Source organism: Puma concolor, chromosome E3, assembly GCF_028749965.1.
Source record: "Puma concolor isolate L17-30 chromosome E3, mPumCon1.1.hap2, whole genome shotgun sequence".
NCBI lineage: Eukaryota > Metazoa > Chordata > Mammalia > Carnivora > Felidae > Puma > Puma concolor.
In genome coordinates, this window is record NC_141682.1 from 14,125,102 (window position 1) to 14,142,082 (window position 16,981).

The window sequence follows — 16,981 nt, forward strand, 5'->3', positions numbered from 1 at the left end:
ACACGGGGGGCTGTGTTCCCTAACCGCGGGTTTTAGGGAGCCGGCGAAGGCTCTCTCGAATGTGTGAGTCCATAGGAGGGAGTGGGTGTTAAACACTTGGAGCCCTGGCCCATGCCCGCCTCAGCTACTTTCAGTTTCTATTTGAAACCAAAAATCACAAAAGAGCTGTCAGGTGGCGGCTGTGCGTTTGGTGGCAACGAGGATTCCAGATTTTATGCTAATTCGGCTTCAGGTTCCTTTGAACCTGCAGCTTCATGAGGCTGTGCTTAAAACTGCAATCTGTTTTAGATAAAAGAAGGGATTACTAAAGACTTTTTAGTTTTGCAAACATTCACAGCCTCCAAAAGGAAAGGGAGAGATCAGATTTATTCTTGCATTAACATTGTCACGTTAAGTTTTCTTCTACTTTATCAAATAGAAAACTTTTCCCTATTTCGGCAGAGACTTTTCTTATTTCAGGATTTTCCCACTTCCGTTAATTATCTTTATTTCAGTAGCGTTCCTCTTCTACCCTCAAGATCCCCCCCCCCCCCCCCCGTCATTCCCTTACAGGGGCCAGAAAGCAGAGGTGACGACGGCTCATGGATGTGCCTCATCCTGGCGTGTGTTCATCTGCTTCCTTTTTCGGAACGTTGGGGCATGACCTAGATGGCTGTCTCCATTACCTGTGACTTTGTAAGAGACAGCAAATGTAACACCTCAAAACACAATTATTTGCTCAGAGTTCTGTAGGACTGTACAGAAACCATTGCTCTCCGGTCCACAGGGCTTCAACTAAGGCAGGCTCAACAGGGCCAGGGGAGCCAAAGCCAAGATGTTTTACTCGCATGGCCGGCATGTCGTTCCTGGCTGGGGGCTGGGAACCCAACCAGGTCTTTGGTCCTGATGGCAGAATTCTCTGTGTGGGTCGGCTTGGGCTTCCTCACAACGTGGCGCCCAGATTCCAAGAAAGAAGCAGAAAGTTGCCAGGCCTTCTTAACGCCTAAGCTCCGAAGTCCCACAGCATCGCTCCCTCCACATTTTTCTGGTCAAGAGAGTTGCAGGCCCAGCCCAGATTCCAGAATAGAGGACACAGGCTCTACCTACTCGTGGGAGGTTAGCATGCACGCACAGAAGTATTAGAGGCCATATTTAGAGTGTGGCTACCCCAGTGGTTGGTAGTTTAATTCATAGTCAGTTTTCAAGAGAATTGACACGTGTTCTATTGTTAGCATTATGACAGCCGGTCAGGGGGTGGGGGGGGGCGGGTTCTATATTCTGTGAAACCCTAAGCTGGTGGCAGTGTGTGGAAAGGACTATACAGTTTATTTTTGAGATAATGTCTCCATTCTTTTATTTTACATGTTTAGTTGGCAAAGATGGGATCATCCATTCTTAACTCATTGACCTAACCACTCTTCATGGACCATCTACCACAGAAAAGGCATTCTATGGGGAATAGTGATGGGGGAGGGGGGTGGGGGGGTGTTAGAGCACAGTCCTGGCCCTTAAGGCATTGAATCTTGGCCCTCCAAAGCAGCATCTTGAGACCACTAAGGAAATTTAACCCCCTAAAGGATGACAGTGTCCAGAGGTGGGCCAAGAAGCAGGTAATACATGTCAGACATCGTCTTGAATGTATTTCCCTAAGGAACCCTTCAAGACAACCTATAGTTTGGAGCAGAAGAAATTGCTGATTCAGTTACTTTGCAGCAAAGCTCTGTAATTGGAGATCATACAGGACCGGAGAGGAATTAACAGGTCTTGGTAGGCGTGCAGGCTGGCCCTCACCCCTAAGTAACCTCAGTGTATGATCATAGCAGCTGGCATTCGTATAGCCCTTGACCATTTCCAAAGTATGTTCCTGTGATTCGTAAAGGCACAGAGACAGAGCCTATTGTACTGGCCATGTTAGACTTTTCCACTCCATACTGACAGCCTGCAAGGCCCAGGGAGAACAGCTAAGATTGGAGTAAGGGCAAAAAATCAGAAACAGTCGTCAACAGGAATGCTTTCAGGAAAGCTAAACCAAGGGAATTCTTTGATATTCTAGCTGCCCACATAGTACCCCAGCAACTGTATGAGTCACCAAAACAGAAGAAGCAAATGTTGCATTCTTGCTCAACAAGAATTTCTGCAAATAAATATTTGGACCATCAGGATACTACAAAATGAAGCTAAGAGGGTAGCACAGAAGCTTTGTTAGGTCCGTGTGTGTTAGTAGACGGGGGGAATAGAATTTCCAGGACCCTCGAGATTATTGATACTTTGAGGTAACATTTTTCCAGGGAGAAAGGGCAAACCCCTTGGGAAAAGGCTGTAGGGAAAGAAAGGCTAACGTGCGTTGCAGTTGGCCACCATTTCTCACGTTACTTTTGCAGATGACCTTCGTCTAGGGTGCCCATCACCTTTCAAACGACGAAACGTCTGAAGGTCAACTACTCACCTGTCCTGCTTCTGTTAGCACAGCTTCAGCAGCTTGTACCACGACCCTTCGGATCTGGGAACCGTTCTAGACTGTAGGTGTCAGAGTTTAGTTTGACTTAGATCTAGAACTGGCATATTCTAGATCTCAACAGGCATCGAGAGTATGTGCAGTTCCAGGTTCGGCCAACGGAATGGGGAACGGAGACTCCCCCTGTCACGCGGATGGCCGAACATGGTGTAGTGAGGAAGGCACACTACACTTGATATGCTTGTTAGAACTGCAACTCCATACTGGGTCAGGTCTTTAGACCCCAGATTGCAAACACCCACCAGTATGTAATGCTGTGATCGGGGGGGGGGGGGGGGGGGGGGGGGGGGGCCAAGCACAGGTGAGGGCCGGGAGGGCACGGCCTCATGTTCTTCACTTCATGCGCTTGAGCAAAACATGAGATGCCCCTGGGCGACAGGAGCAGAGACTGCACATATGTTTTTTATTTTTCACCGCCTTTCTCTGTGGGATTGTCAGATTCTGAATATTAATATTTTAATGTAGATTTGGTGGGTAAGTAAGAGATAGTTTATGGTTTTCATACTTCTCCCCCCTTCTGTAGTTTATAGTACACTGTGAAGTTTGAAAGTAAAATTCTTTTTCTTGACGTCTACACTTGGAAAATATTTATTCCCCCCTGCGTCTCAATAGTATGCATCATAAACTAACCCAGTTCGGTTTATTTACTTCCCTCTTGTTGTAGCCCTATGATCAATTGTAGCAACACAGGCATATAATGGTAGAGGCTTTTGCTTTACGACAGTATGAGCGTGAGATATTGTAGCCTCCTTTCGGAGTGATAAGTAATGAACCTTTTTAAAATCACCTATTCGGAAGGGGTGGGTGGCACAGAGCCAGAGGGGTTTGGGACCATCCGAGGTTGACTAGCCACTCATCACTAGGGGAGGCGATCGTGATCTACAGTTTAAAATGGGCGTCGTGGTGGCTTCGTCGGTTAAGGGTCTGACTTCGGCTCAGGTCATGATCTCGCGGTTCTTGAGTTCGAGCCCCGCATCGGGCTCTGGGCTGACAGCTCGGAGCCTGGAGCCTGCTTCAGATTCTGTGTCTCCCCCTCTCTCTGCCCCTCCCCTGCTCAAGCTCTGTCTCTCTCTCTCTCTCTCTGTCAAAAATAAATATTTAAAATAAATAAATTCACCTGCCATGGATAAGGAGCAGCAGGCCCCACAGGGAGACCTCTGCCCTGAGTCTCCCTCCACTTTATCAGGTACCCCAGTGCTTGTCAGGCACCTTACGAGCAGCCTGGGAAAGCCTTGGCCATGCATTCATTCTCTCACCAGGCAGCTGTTGAGGGAGGCCTCCCAGTACTATGCGGGGTACCGGCCAGGTAAACAAATTCCAAAATGTGAATTATACCGCAAGAAACCAGGTTGGTTCAGAAAGAAGGCATATGACAGGGAATAGACTAGCATTATATCCTCACCAATAGACAGTGAAGTGCTGGGCACTCCAGGCTCACGACTGTTTCTTTTGCCATTCCTGTGCTCTGGCGGGAATACAGATGTGCAAGACATAGTTATCGAATGGTTGAATCTAAAATCACATTGAGGTGGGCGCCTGGGTGGCTCAGTCAGTTAAGCACCCGACTTCAGCTCAGGTCATGATCTCAGGGTCCGTGAGTTCGAGTCCCCTATCAGGCTCTGTGCTGACAGCTTGGAGCCTGGAGCCTGCTTCAGATTCTGTATCCCTCTCTGCCCCTCTCTGGCTCTCTCTCTCTCCCCCCCCCCCCCGTCCTCAAAAATAAATAAACATTAAAAAAAAATTTCTAATCACATTGAGGTGGTGAGTATCCCACACAGAGAAGAGGAACAAAAAATTCAAAACACACCTCTGCACCAGTAAGAAACCATTCCCATAGTCACAGATAAAACTGTAGGCCTGTTTGAGTCAGAAATTACAATTCAGCACGTCAAAATGGCATAATTGGGATGAATGCTATTTAACGTTTGAAGAAGTTGAAGCTCTCCCTGTTAGGAGGTTGATTACATCTTGCAGCCTGGTGAACTCTTCACAGCATTTTGCTGGACTCGAGATTGGATTTTATCATCTATCAAGAAGATCCCACCAGCCTTATTATGTATGTGACCCAAGCTACCCAGTCTCCAGGTTCTGACCCCCTCGGAAAGAGTTGGGGCACGCAGGGTAGTGCCTGTGTGCAGGTGAGGCTCCCCCATGCAGGTGGGGCAGATCATAGCCACCACTTTCTGGATTGGTGTTTTTGATGTTCAAGTGGCGGTTTTCCTCATCAGTACGGTGGTTCGTATCGAAAGAATCCAGGAGAAGGCGTGGCCAGTGGAATGGACATCGCAGCCATACCAGAATGCGCCTTGGTTTTGTCGGCCCCCACAGTGATCGAAAAAGAGTGTCACCTTCAATCATAATAGCCAACACCTACAGCCCACTTGCCAAGTGCCAGGTGGCGTTACTGGCAGCGACTGCAGAGGTGTGGGTACTGTTGGCCGCTCATCTTATACACACGAGGAAACACGGAGGCACGAAGAGTGAAGAGATTTTTCCCAAGGTGTCCTGGCTCAGAAGTGATAGGGTGGTGATGTCAGTCAGATGCTGGCTCTTGCCCACTCCCTAAAGAATGAACAGAAACTTGTGTTTCCAAAGCTTGAAGGGCTTTAGAATTTGAAGAAATCTAGCTCCTAGAGACACTGAAATAACCCAGGTGGGGTGACCTTTCCCCAGGCCAGTTGGAGACAGAACGCCTGGGTTATCGCTCGACTTCAGTGGCCTCCTTCTATCACATCATTTGAAGTATAGAAACCCAAGGGGTGCCCGCCTGGCTCTGTCAGTAGAGCCTGCGACTCTTGATCTCGAGGTCATGAGTTTGAGACCCACATTGGGTGTACTTTAAAAAAAAATAACAAAAGGGGCGCCTGGATGTCAAAGTGCATTGAGCGTTCCACTCTTGGTCTCGGCTCTGATCATAATCTCACAGTTCATGAGTTCAAGCCCCACATCGGGCTCCGCACTGACCATGCTGAGCCTGCTTGGGATTCCCTCTCTCTCTCTCTCTGTCTCTCTTTCTCTTAAAAAAAAAAATTAAAAAAAAAAGAACTTTTTTTTTTTTAATTTTTTTTTTCAACGTTTATTTATTTTTGGGACAGAGAGAGACAGAGCATGAACGGGGGAGGGTCAGAGAGAGAGGGAGACACAGAATCGGAAACAGGCTCCAGGCTCTGAGCCATCAGCCCAGAGCCCGACGCGGGGCTCGAACTCACGGACTGCGAGATCGTGACCTGCCTGAAGTCAGACGCTTAACCGACTGCGCCACCCAGGAGCCCCTAAAAAAAAAGAACTTTAAAAATAAAACATAAAATATAAAGGCTTCCTCTTTCCTTGAACTCCACCCACCGAGTCACCCACCCCATGTTCTGTCAGGGAGTGCCTGAAGTTCATTATCTTTAGGAGCGAGAACACCATACAATGGAGAAGCCTTTTCTATATAAGATGCTCCACAGAAGGCCAGAATTTGTAAGAAATAATTTACCAAAAAAGGTTTAATCTCAGCCTGGTAACTTGTGTTACAAATTGAATCAAAGCACATTTTAGGCTTCAGAACTTAGCCATTTTACATTGATGTAGAAGAAGCACCATTAGTTTTCAAATCTTGTTTATCTCTAGATGTATTTTGAGATTGAAAGATGATTCCATATTTTAATTTAGCTTGGGCTTGGGGGTGTGTGTGTGTGTGTGTGTGTGTGTGTGTGTGTGTGTGTGTGTGTGTTTTAAGTTTTAGCTGGTAAATCATAAATTTGGCCAAGGTCTTTGCTCATATATTAAAATCTGGTTTGGGTTCTGAAATAATTGATCTACACTGGAAAGACTATTGAGTCCGTATTCTTGCTACCTGCTTCTTATTAAGGAACCCACTTTGTAAGATTTGCCCTCCTTAGATCTGGTTCAGAGGCTGAAGGCCTAAGAAGCCATGAGTGGTTAGTATGTTAAAACTGTTGAATGAAACAGAAACAGTGGCTGCCAGCCTTTGACTTTGTAATCTTCAGGTGAAAATTACAATAAAGGGAAACTAAGTTTCTCAAGGGAAAACAACCACAATGAATCTTGATTCTTGAAAGTCACGTCTCTGACCAGGATCCAGTCACCTGGGGTGATTATCCATCATTCTTTCCCTCCTCTCTCCCTTCCTTTTCTTTCCTTTCCTTTCCTTTCCTTTCTTTTTTTTTTTTTTTTCTTCATACTTCTGATGCTTCTATACCTCTTCCTTTCCAATTTTGACATTGATTCCCTCCCTTTCAGAAAGGAGGGGGAACAAAACCTGTAAACGAATCAAGATGAACTCATTCAAGTGTCTGGGGGGAGTTGGAGGAAGGGAGCCCACCAAGTGGTGGTGGTGGGCCTCACAGGGCAAAAGCCACACAGGCTGGCACAGGGGACCGAATAGGGACACAGAGCGCAGAAGCCAGTTCTGTGGGTCTCCAGAAGCTTGGCTGCTGGTGTTTCCACATTCCTCCTGGTTACAGATCATCAAAATACGGGGACAGATGCAGATTATCCCAGGCTGCTCTGAGATCTAGTCCCTGATAATCGGAGATGACAATCTAATGCAAGGCCTGGTAAAGTGTCAGGAATGCTGTCTGATGAAAGCAGTGCAGAGGGCTAAGTGGTTGTTTTCGTTGGTCAGCTAAGTTCCCTGTGCTTTCCTGCATCTCAGTTTACCCTGTGGGGGACCTGGCAGGAGCTCTGGCAATTTCTTCCCTGTAATATTGATTTTATTAGAGCAACAAGACAAGAAAACCGTCCCGTTCTGATTGTTCCAAAAGAAACAACATTTTAATGTCTCTTCTTGAAAATTTAATGTTTGCCTTTGAGCTATCTCTCTTACTGCAGAGACAGCTTCAGAATGAAGGCCCCTAGCCTGAGGGCCTCAGCTGGGTTTTGTGACATCTTATAAGCAATTGGAAAATCCAGCGGCCAACTTCTGATTTCTGCGAGTCACCTTTCCTTCTGACTGCTTTGGGGGTAGAGGTAGAGAAAATGGCTATTACCTATCTTAAAAAAAAAAAAAAAAAAGTCTTTAGAAATACCACATAGTGCTCCCAGTTTTCGGGAAGGTGGTGAGGCTAGAGAGAAAAGAGACCCTCTGATTTCCAAAATTCCTCATATGTGAAAGTTAAAGGGGAAAAAAAGTACGCCATACAGCGAGCACCCCCCCCCCCATTTTACCCTTGAGAGGTTTTTCAGGAGTGCCATGAAATCCAACAGTGATGGATGTTGAACTTCAAAGAGGTGAGGAAGGGACATTATTGCTTTAAGCCAGTCTCCGTGGCATTTGTATGTGATATACGTCTCTCCCAAGCCCTGTTCCCTCCTCTCTTCTCTGCTGCAATCCAGGTAACAGTGGCACCAGCAGGGACATAGGACCTGTCAGTGGCCGTCACTCCCCCAAGGGAGCCTGATCTACCCTGGAACCCTCCCAGGGACAATCTCCACCTCGCTTGCCGCTTTCTCCCGCTTGTGCTGGGAAAATCACAGCAACTTTTCCTGGGCACTAAGGAGGGACTTTGTCATGCTGCAGGCGTGGAATTAAAGCTCCAGATCTTTGCAGAGGGTCTCCTGCCCCCGTGTAGGGCCCGGTACCTTTTCAGGGTCTCTGGGGTTGAAATCATGAGTAAGGAAGCCAGAATTCTGCAGAGGGGCCACCAGGGACAGAAGGGAGCTGGGTAGGCTTTGGCAGGAGTGGGTTGTACAGGGGAACCCGCCAAACACCAAGTTTGTGGTCAGTGAGCCCCCACACCCTCCTTCTCAGACCCTACACTGAGCACTAGAGAACACAAGGATGACAAATGATACGGTGATAGTAATTGCCCTCCATTTAGTGAGGCTGTGCGTTGCTTTCGTCCTTTTCCTACATCTGGTAGACGCCTGGGGAACCAACCCGCTCCCCTTTTGTGCGTGTGAGGTGTGCAAATATAAGTGGATTTGAAGAGTAAGGGGCGGGGGGTGTTTGTAAATGGCCAGTTCATCCTCTGGATTATCCCTAGGACTTGACAAACTGCATTGAGTCTCTGATCATGGTGGGAACGAGGCGAGATGAAGACCTTTTTGTTCTAATACTGGACTCTGACCACCCCCCCACCCCCCACCCCCGCTTCATTTTCAACAGTGGGCATATTATTTTGTTTTGAGCACCTACTGTGTGCCGGGCGCTCGACCTACATCACTTTCTCAGCAGGCCCTCACAACCGCCCAGAGAGCCCTCTCTTTGCAGAGGAGACTGGCCTGGTCTCAGTTCCACCCCAGGCTGCGGGCCTAGTGGCCTTTCCCTGCCGCGGCGCGATATTGGAAGCGGCAACTGTGGGGAGGGCGAGGAGCGTTGCAGTTCCCGCCGCGCCCGCCCGCGGGGAAGGCAGCCGTGGGGACCCAGGGCCCGAGGCGCGGGGGGGGGGGGGGGGGGGGGAGCGACAGCTGTCGATGTCGCACCCGGGGACTGCGCCCCCGCGGGGCCGACCCGGCGCCGGGGCCGAGAGGAGGGGCGGCGAGGGGCGGGGCGCGCGGGGCGGGACGGAGGAGGGGCGGCGGCACCGGCGGCTCGGGCTCGGCGCGCCGAGGAAGTCCCGCTCCGAGAGCTGCGAGCGTCTGGAGGAGGCGCGCTCGGCGCAGTCGGGGAGCGAAGTCCGGAGCGAGGGGCCCCCGTGCCGCCGCCGCCCCCTCCTGCCGCCTGTCCAGCCTGGGAGTCCGCGGCGCCGGCGGCGGCCGCCGATGGAGTTCACTTGAGCGGGGAGCCGGCGGGAGAGGCAGGCGCCCGCGAGCGGAGCGCGGGCCGGAGCCCAGCCAGCCCCGGGCGCTCCCCGCCGCCCGCAAGCTCCGGCCAGGAGGCGCCGTCGGCCCCGCGCAGCCTTCCCGGCGCCCCGGCCGCTGCAGCGTTCCCGCGCCGCGCCCGGCGAGATCGGCCCCGAATAAAGACTCCCGGAGCGTCTCCCTCCAGCGCCTCGGCGGCGGCGGCGGGACCGGGACCACTCGGGCCGCGGCGCTGCTGGAGAGGCGGGACCGACAGTCGGGGAGCCCGAGGCGGCCGCCGGGGAGAAGCCGCCGCCGCCGCCGCCGCCGCCGCCGCCGCCGCGCGCCCTCCTCCTCCTCCTCCCTCTCCCTCCTCCCTCCCTCCGCACATGGTCTCCTTTGTCCTGTCGCCGCCGCCGCCGCCTCGCTCTTAGCTCCGCGCGCCGCGGCCGCGGCTCGGGCCGCTCCTCTCCGCCTCGCCCGCCCGCCGGCCCGCCCGGGACGCTGCTCGGGTCCCCGCCGTGCCCGGCCCGACCCGTGCGCCGCAGGAGCGGCCCGGAGGCAGCGGGCGGGCGCGGATCGGGCGCTCCCCCCGCCGCCCGCCGCCCGCCGCCCGGCCTCGGCCGCGCTGGATGTGTGCGCGGCGCTGGCGCTCGGCCGCCGCCAGCTGCTGCTCTCGTACGGATTTGGGTCCCGTGCATCCGCTTTCAGACTTTCGCGAGGAACCGAGGACAGACTTGCGGACGCAGCCCGGTCGGAGTTGGGCGTTTTCTCTTCGTGTGTTTGGCCGCTTTTTTCCCCCTGGTCTCTGCCGATCCCCCATCGTGAGCCCTGCTAAGGAACCAAACCATGAACTTGGGGCTGACAGGACCGCTTAACCCTTTGCGACCAGGTAATGCAGCCCCGGGGGCGCGGCTCCCTCGCTCGCCGCCCGCGCTCGGAAGGGAGGCGGCCGGGTCGGGGGTCTTTGTTGCGGCGGCCGGGCCCGCGGGCAGAGGTGGCAGGGGCGGGCGCCTCGCGTCTGGCGCGCCCGGGCCCCCCTTCGCCACCCCTCCTCCCTCTGCCCTCCCTCCCACCCTCCCTCCGCGGCCTGGCCGCCCGCCTTTGTACTTTCCTCCGTGGGCCGGCCGAGCTCGGCCGGGGAGCGGCGGCGCGGACGTGCCCGGCAGGGCCGGGGGGCCGCAGCCGGCCCGGCGCCTCCGGTCCCGAGGGGCTCCAGCCGACCCGGGGCCGGGGCCCGGGCCGGGGCCTGCGCCCAGTCGGGCTGGAGACCGAGGCGCGGCGTGGCGCTGCCGCTCCGAGGTCGGGATCCCGGCCCGCACGCGGTGCCAAGGGAAGGCAGAGGAGGTCTGGGCTCGCGATCGGCGGCAGTCGCTGGAAGAACTCGCGCTTAAGTTTCGAGGAGGCTTCTCTTCCCTTGTTGGGAAGTCCGTCTTCCTGCGGGCGCGGGTGCGGAGGGCGCCCCGGGGTCTGCGGCCGGAGAGAACGGAGGTGGCCCTCGAACCCGAGCGGCCGCATCCCACCCCCGTCTGCACGGAAGGCTCGCATTCGTTTTCCCATTCTCGGCGCTCTTTCCTCCAGTCTGTTTGACTTATTAACTTTTCCCTAAACACCAACTACGGCCTCTAGTAATTTTTTTAGTATCAAAAAAAATCTCTCCCTCCCCCCCCCCCCCCCCATTAAAAAGCAGCCAAGAGAGAGCTTTGTTTTTCTGTCCTTTTTAGATGCAGCCACTTTACGCCCTCACCCTCCCAAACCGAGCGAGGGGCGTGAAGCGAAATGAGGGCAAAATGTAGAAGTCCTTAGCGTGTAAGGGTGCCCCTGTGTTAAAAAAAAGGAGAGAAGGGAAACCTCCACTCGCCTCTCGCTCACCATGTTTCCATTCGACGTTCGTGATGGAAAAATAAAAGTAAAAAACCGGCCAGGAAAATGGCCCAGGTAGTACAAGGAATTGCAGACTTTTTTTTTTCTTCTTCTAAAAATCATGAAAAAGAAAACGTCCCCAAGATAAAGGGCCAAATAATTTACACAGATGCTTTAAACGCAGAAGTCGAATTTGGAAAGTTGGTGGAGGAAATGTAAAGGATTTTCTCGTAGTTTCCACTTCAGACTTTGGCCAAGAAGCTCCTTTCTGACTTCTCAGGACGGTGGGCCGCCATAGTTTCAACCACCTGGGTGGAAGAAGGAAGGGACCCAGAATCATTTCATGATGAGCCAGTGTCCCATTGCAGTGTTTTTCTTTGGGGTGTTTTCCTGCGGAGGCTTTTTTTGAGGCGGCCCCTTCCCCAATCAGAAGAGGCATCGTTTCAGGCTTTGTGACATGCATCAGAAAATTAAAGGGCTCAGCTTTTATTAGCGGGCACACTCCTAATCTTCTCTGAATATCCTGTCAGACTTATTTCCTTAATAACTTACTGGTTGGCATCATAATCACTTTTTCTAAGTTCGCTTCAGATATAAGGAACACTTAACCGCCTCCTTGAGAATAGCGTGTGTTGTGTAGAGCAGGGGAGCCGACAAAAGGCCACAGCCCCAAGAGGTGTTTCAGACAACCGGAGGGCCTGTTAACCTGCAGCTTCTATCCTATTTGATCTCTCTCATACACCCACACAAATAAAAACTCAATCGGGAACCATTTCCTTTCCTCACCCACGTTCTCTGCATTCGGGGTGCATTTGCATTTATTGTCCTATTTCTTTGGGCCAATTGGACACATTTTAATAGGTAATCCCTGTATCCGCAAAGGTGATTTCCGTTTTAAGATGATTTCATTAATGGACTGTTTTTCTTTCTTTCTTTTTTTTTTTTTTTTAATTTTTTTTTAACGTTTATTTATTTTTGAGACAGAGAGACAGAGCATGAACAGGGGAGGGGCAGAGAGAGAGGGAGACACAGAATCTGAAACAGGCTCCAGGCTCTGAGCGGTCAGCACAGAGCCCGAGGCGGGGCTTGAACTCACGGACCATGAGATCATGACCTGAGCCGAAGTCGGCCGCCTAACCGACCGAGCCACCCAGGCGCCCCTGTTTTTCTTTCTTTTAAACGTATCAGCCGGAGTTTGTTTTTAAAAGCCATGAATTTAACACAGTCCTTCCAGTTTAAACTAAGAGATGCTTTTTTCATTCAAGAATGGTGACACAGGCTTATCTCTGAGTTTTTAGCAGGGAAAACTCACATTCCTAGACATCTCACCACAGATAGCAATATCACAGGACTGTTACTGTAATTTTTGCCTTTATTAACAATCTTTCTGATTTGTTTAAGGCATATTTTGTTTCTTTCTCCATGCTACACTTTTTTGGCAGCTTATTTTTCTGAAAAGCTATTGTATAGTTTTATTTAATTACCTCTAAGGTGTCAGGAAGGACTTTGGCATATTTTTTATTCATACAAAAAAAAATTTTAAAGCTATCTAGGGTTTATTTTAAACTGTATATACATGTGTGTGCATGTATGTGTTTTACACATACATTCATTTTTTCCCCTTGATCTATTAATTTTCTGAACCACCTCTACAGTAGGGAGGTTAGGAGGAAAATAAAGGGGGAAAAACTCATAATAAAAATATGTTTTGTCTTTCTGTATCCCTTGCATTGAAAACCAGAATATGTTCCCCAGATATACATACGAATATCTCTTTTTCATCAACATAACACAGAAAGGCTAAATTGAGTACCTTCTTTGTCCCCAAAGTCAGCCCCCCCAGCCCCAGAGTCACGGAATATGCTGTACTTGGGATATACCCTCCCCCCAATTCTTATAGTTCCTTCTATATTTGTTCAACATGCTATGCTTTGCTTTGCCAAAATATGCATCTCTGTGTATAAAGTGTGAAAGACAAATGATTTACAAGGGTTGCATGGCAAGGGTTGCAGCACAGCCATTGTAACTTTAAATGCAGGTCCATTTTCAGATTACCGTAGTGGGGATGCTCATGTTTACTTCAATTGCTTAATTTTTTCTAGAAGTTCTACAAATGCCTCTACAGCATTATGGCATTTTCCTCCAAATCAACTGTGTGTTTATTTTCCAGAACATTAGTGTATAATTTACCCTGGCTTTACTCTTGCTGTTGAAACAGGTTTATTTCACTTTCCTCAAGCCACTGTAGTAATTAGCAGATACGATTCTAGAAAACGGGAAGGAAGTAACGCTTGTGGCGTGCATCGTGTCAGGTTCGGGGGCAGGTCAGCTTGCTTCTGTTTCAACACCAAGGTCGTCCTGGTTTGCTAGGAAGAACAAGGATCTCGAGGTCATCAGCTGAATCTTTAAATTAATTTCCGGAAGTGCTAGCCATTACTTTTTAGTGGGGAAAAGCATAGCGTTTAAATAATAGGCATTTCTGGGTTGTGAAAGAACATTGAAAAATAGGCATGTCTGTACATCTCAAAGAAAAAAAAGCACCATTTCCAAAATAATGATCTGTCAACGAAACTGCAAAATCATTATGTGAATGAGCTGAATTGCTTTGTGTATCATCTCATAGAAATATGTTTTGCACAGATAATATGTCTAATAAGGACACGTTTTTAAAATCAGATTTTTTCCCCCAGCAAAGAGCTGCACTGCAGGTCTGTCTCGTGCAGTCAAATAGCGCCACCTTATGGACGATTGGGGGAAATTGCTGCTTTCCCTGTCAGGTTTTGCTAAAAATGTAGTGAACTGGTTGAAAATCAGTGATGATGGTGATGGCAATATTAACGACCATAATCACATTTTTTTCTCCCTTTCTTGTTTTTCAGGCATCAGATGCCAGCTCTGAAAAGCTCTTCAATACTGTTATTGTAAACAAAGGTAAGACACCTTCGTTCTGAGCAATGGCTGATTTTTGTATTTGTTTCATTGTCATTGCCTAGAAAATCAGAATAAAAAACAAACGGCCTTTCATTTTTCACTCTGGAGCCACGATTCACCCTGTGTGTTTTTTGCCTGAGACAGATTCTGTATGCTTTGGTGTTGTATTCCAGAATGGTTTCTTTTTGAAGAATACGCTGAATCCTTATTTAAATTGCTTTGACTAAGAAATCACTGCTATCTATGTGAGTTTAATTTAATGCAGGAAGCGGTAATGGAGAATAATAGTTCTCAAAATGCCTTCACTTTATTGTTACTTATCAACTACCCCGCAGTCGGAGAACTATAAATAGAACTATAAATAGCTGATTCGTCCTGCAGACCCTGATAACCAGTGGATGTTTAGTATGCACTGGCTTATGGTCATAAACCAAGCCTCAGTCTGCTGTGGGCTTTCTGTGAAGTTCATAAACGAGCAAGAGGGCAGAACTTAAATATGTGCTGTCCCATTAATTTCTTCCAAACTGCAATATCAGACTAAGACAGGCTAATGATATAACAGTGCATTAAGGGAAAACTTGTCCTCGATCACTGCAGTTTTCATTTGTAGCAGTGTTGTTGGAAATCACGAAATCGAAGGGAGTCTCCCCCCAATCACTGCCTTCGCAAAGGTGTATAATTGGAAAGGTATAAATTACATACACTGAGTGACTTTCTCCCCTTCGCTGTGGAACCTGATTTGGGTGCTTGCATGGTCGGTACTAAATACAGACAGGGTGCTGTCTGTGGTAGTCTCCTGCTGTTGTTGTACTTGGTACAAGTTACAGAGTGGGGCCTCCCTGGAGTGGAGGAATTTGAAGCCACTTCCACATCAGCTTAGTTGCCTTGGGCAGCAGTTTTGCAAGCTGGGTTCAGTAAGACACATTTCCAAGTGCCGGGTTTTTGGTTGTGTTTTTGTTTTTTGGTATTTGTTTTGTTTTGTTGTTGTTTTTTTTTTTTTTTTTGAGCTCCCAGATTATTTCAGCATTTGAACCCAACTGCCATTTTAAATAGTACATTATGTTTAGAGTTCCCTTGAGGTGTCGATGCTAGTGTGATGGCTGCTATTCCCAGAATTATTGTCACATTGAGTTTTTATCTTTTTTATGGCATGATGGATGGAGTATTCCGGTTTTATATGTCATCATATTTTTTGATGGACTGGAAGTTTGTATAAATTTGCTATCCATAAGGCTAAAAGCCCAATAAAAGAAGATGCTTGTGGTTCATAGCATGCAGTGCTCATATGTACAAATGCCTAATTGTTTATTGCTCGTTTTGATGAGGGAAGGGGATGGGTAGACACGGGTGGATCCAAACCTGGGTGAGAGAAGGGGGTGGAGGAGGAGATAAAAGTTAGGACAGGGCCCGGAAAGGAGGTCTCAGGTGCCCCCCCGCTCCACACACACACACAGGACCTCCAGCCCCAAGCTTCCCTTCTGCTTCTGCTCATTGGCTCCAAAAAGCTTTGGAATGTGTGTCCCCTCTCTGGGATCAGCCCTCGAGTGGGAGCTGGCTCCGTTCCGGGACCCGCGTTGAGGCCCTTGCTGCCCTCACCGAGCTGAAAGGCTCTCTTCAGGGAAGTTGAAGGGTGATCCATGAGAATGGCTCCCCGCAGCCCCGACTCCCCCACCCCTGCCCCCCTTCCCTTTTCCAACCAAACGTTTCCCACATTCTTATTTTTGTTTACTTACAGAGTGTGATTTGTGGCATCTATTTGGTTGTGAATAGTCATCCCCCTGACAGGGTGCCTTTCTTCTGAGCTGCTTTTCTGGGGGTGATTTAGTTGCCTTGAAAGGATTAAGGTTTCTTTGTGTGCACTAAAATCAACATAGGCTTTTTCTAAGCTTTGCTTGGGAAACCATACACAAATAAGCATTTTAGTTGATGGCAGATTATTCCTTTGCCCCTTATTTCCATCAAAATGGCCTTTCTTTTCTCGTCCAGAGTTTCCCTTAATGCCTTATGCTAATTCCTGTTGGTAACATGAATGACAAGAGAGGAATCAATGCAAATCCAGGTGCGGCAAAGTCGACTGACTGGTACCCAGCACCCGCCCTCCCCCTGGAGAGAAGGAGATTAGGGGGGCGGGGGAGGGGGGAACGCTTGGGGGCAGTTTTGTTAAGGGGATTAGTATTCAAACTGCTAAATATCAGGAAAACAACTTCAAAAAGAGATTCATTGTAGAGTGATAACGTCGATAATTGCTTCAAGACAGGTGCCCGGAGTCTCGATATGTGCTTGTGGTCTTTGCTCTGTTGTTACTCGGGGTAGTGGCAGTGTTTACTGGACGGACGGTTGACAAGGCCTTCAAGGAACTGTCAGCTTCGTGCACGTCAAGTTCAAGTTCTCCGGCAAAGCGGCCTGCCTGCCCATGCGTCAGGTCTCCCGTCTCTGTCCAGTATTCTTAGCCAAGAGCAATAAAAAGCATCGTAAGAAAGGGCACATTTACACCAGGTAACAAACACTGCTGGCAAAATCTTCAAGGCTTCAGCTTATCGAACAGTCTAACGAGAGTGCAGGGAATCTGACACGTGTGTGTCTCCGCCTCCAGATGTTTAAAGCTGCATATCACCTCCCCCTCCCGGGACTCCCACAGTGTTCTGGCCTTAGAGAAGCCTGGCTTTCAGCTGCTGGTGAGATTATGCTGCTGAGCCTGGTGGCGGGCAGATTTGGTCCATAAAATTTCACCGTGGGAGGGCAGTGCTAATCTCACAAGCTGATTGTGGCGGGGGGGGGGGGGGCGGGGGGGGTGGCGGGCGGGGCGCAGCTTTGATGTTGGCCTGAGCAGTCTGGGGACCGAGCTCCGGGGCTATGACCCGAGTCCTGTGGGTCTGTGAGCTTCAGTAAGCCATTTCGCCTCGTTAGGTGAGAATTTTCAACCACAGCAGAACCTCCTGGTCCTCAACCACAGCAGAACCTCCTGGT

At 49.6% G+C, this 16,981-nt stretch overlaps 1 protein-coding gene across 7 annotated transcripts in view; it reads left to right on the forward strand.

Annotated features, from left to right (window-relative positions):
- AUTS2 (activator of transcription and developmental regulator AUTS2) overlaps positions 1–16,981 on the forward strand; it is a 1,118,163-nt gene that overhangs the window by 1,016,089 nt on the left and 85,093 nt on the right. For all 7 annotated transcript variants that reach the window (XM_086691880.1, XM_086691883.1, XM_086691882.1 and 4 more), the window contains one exon: positions 13,963–14,014. In XM_086691880.1, the coding sequence (XP_086548006.1) occupies positions 13,963–14,014 (52 nt within the window). The remainder of the gene's footprint in view (positions 1–13,962; positions 14,015–16,981) is intronic.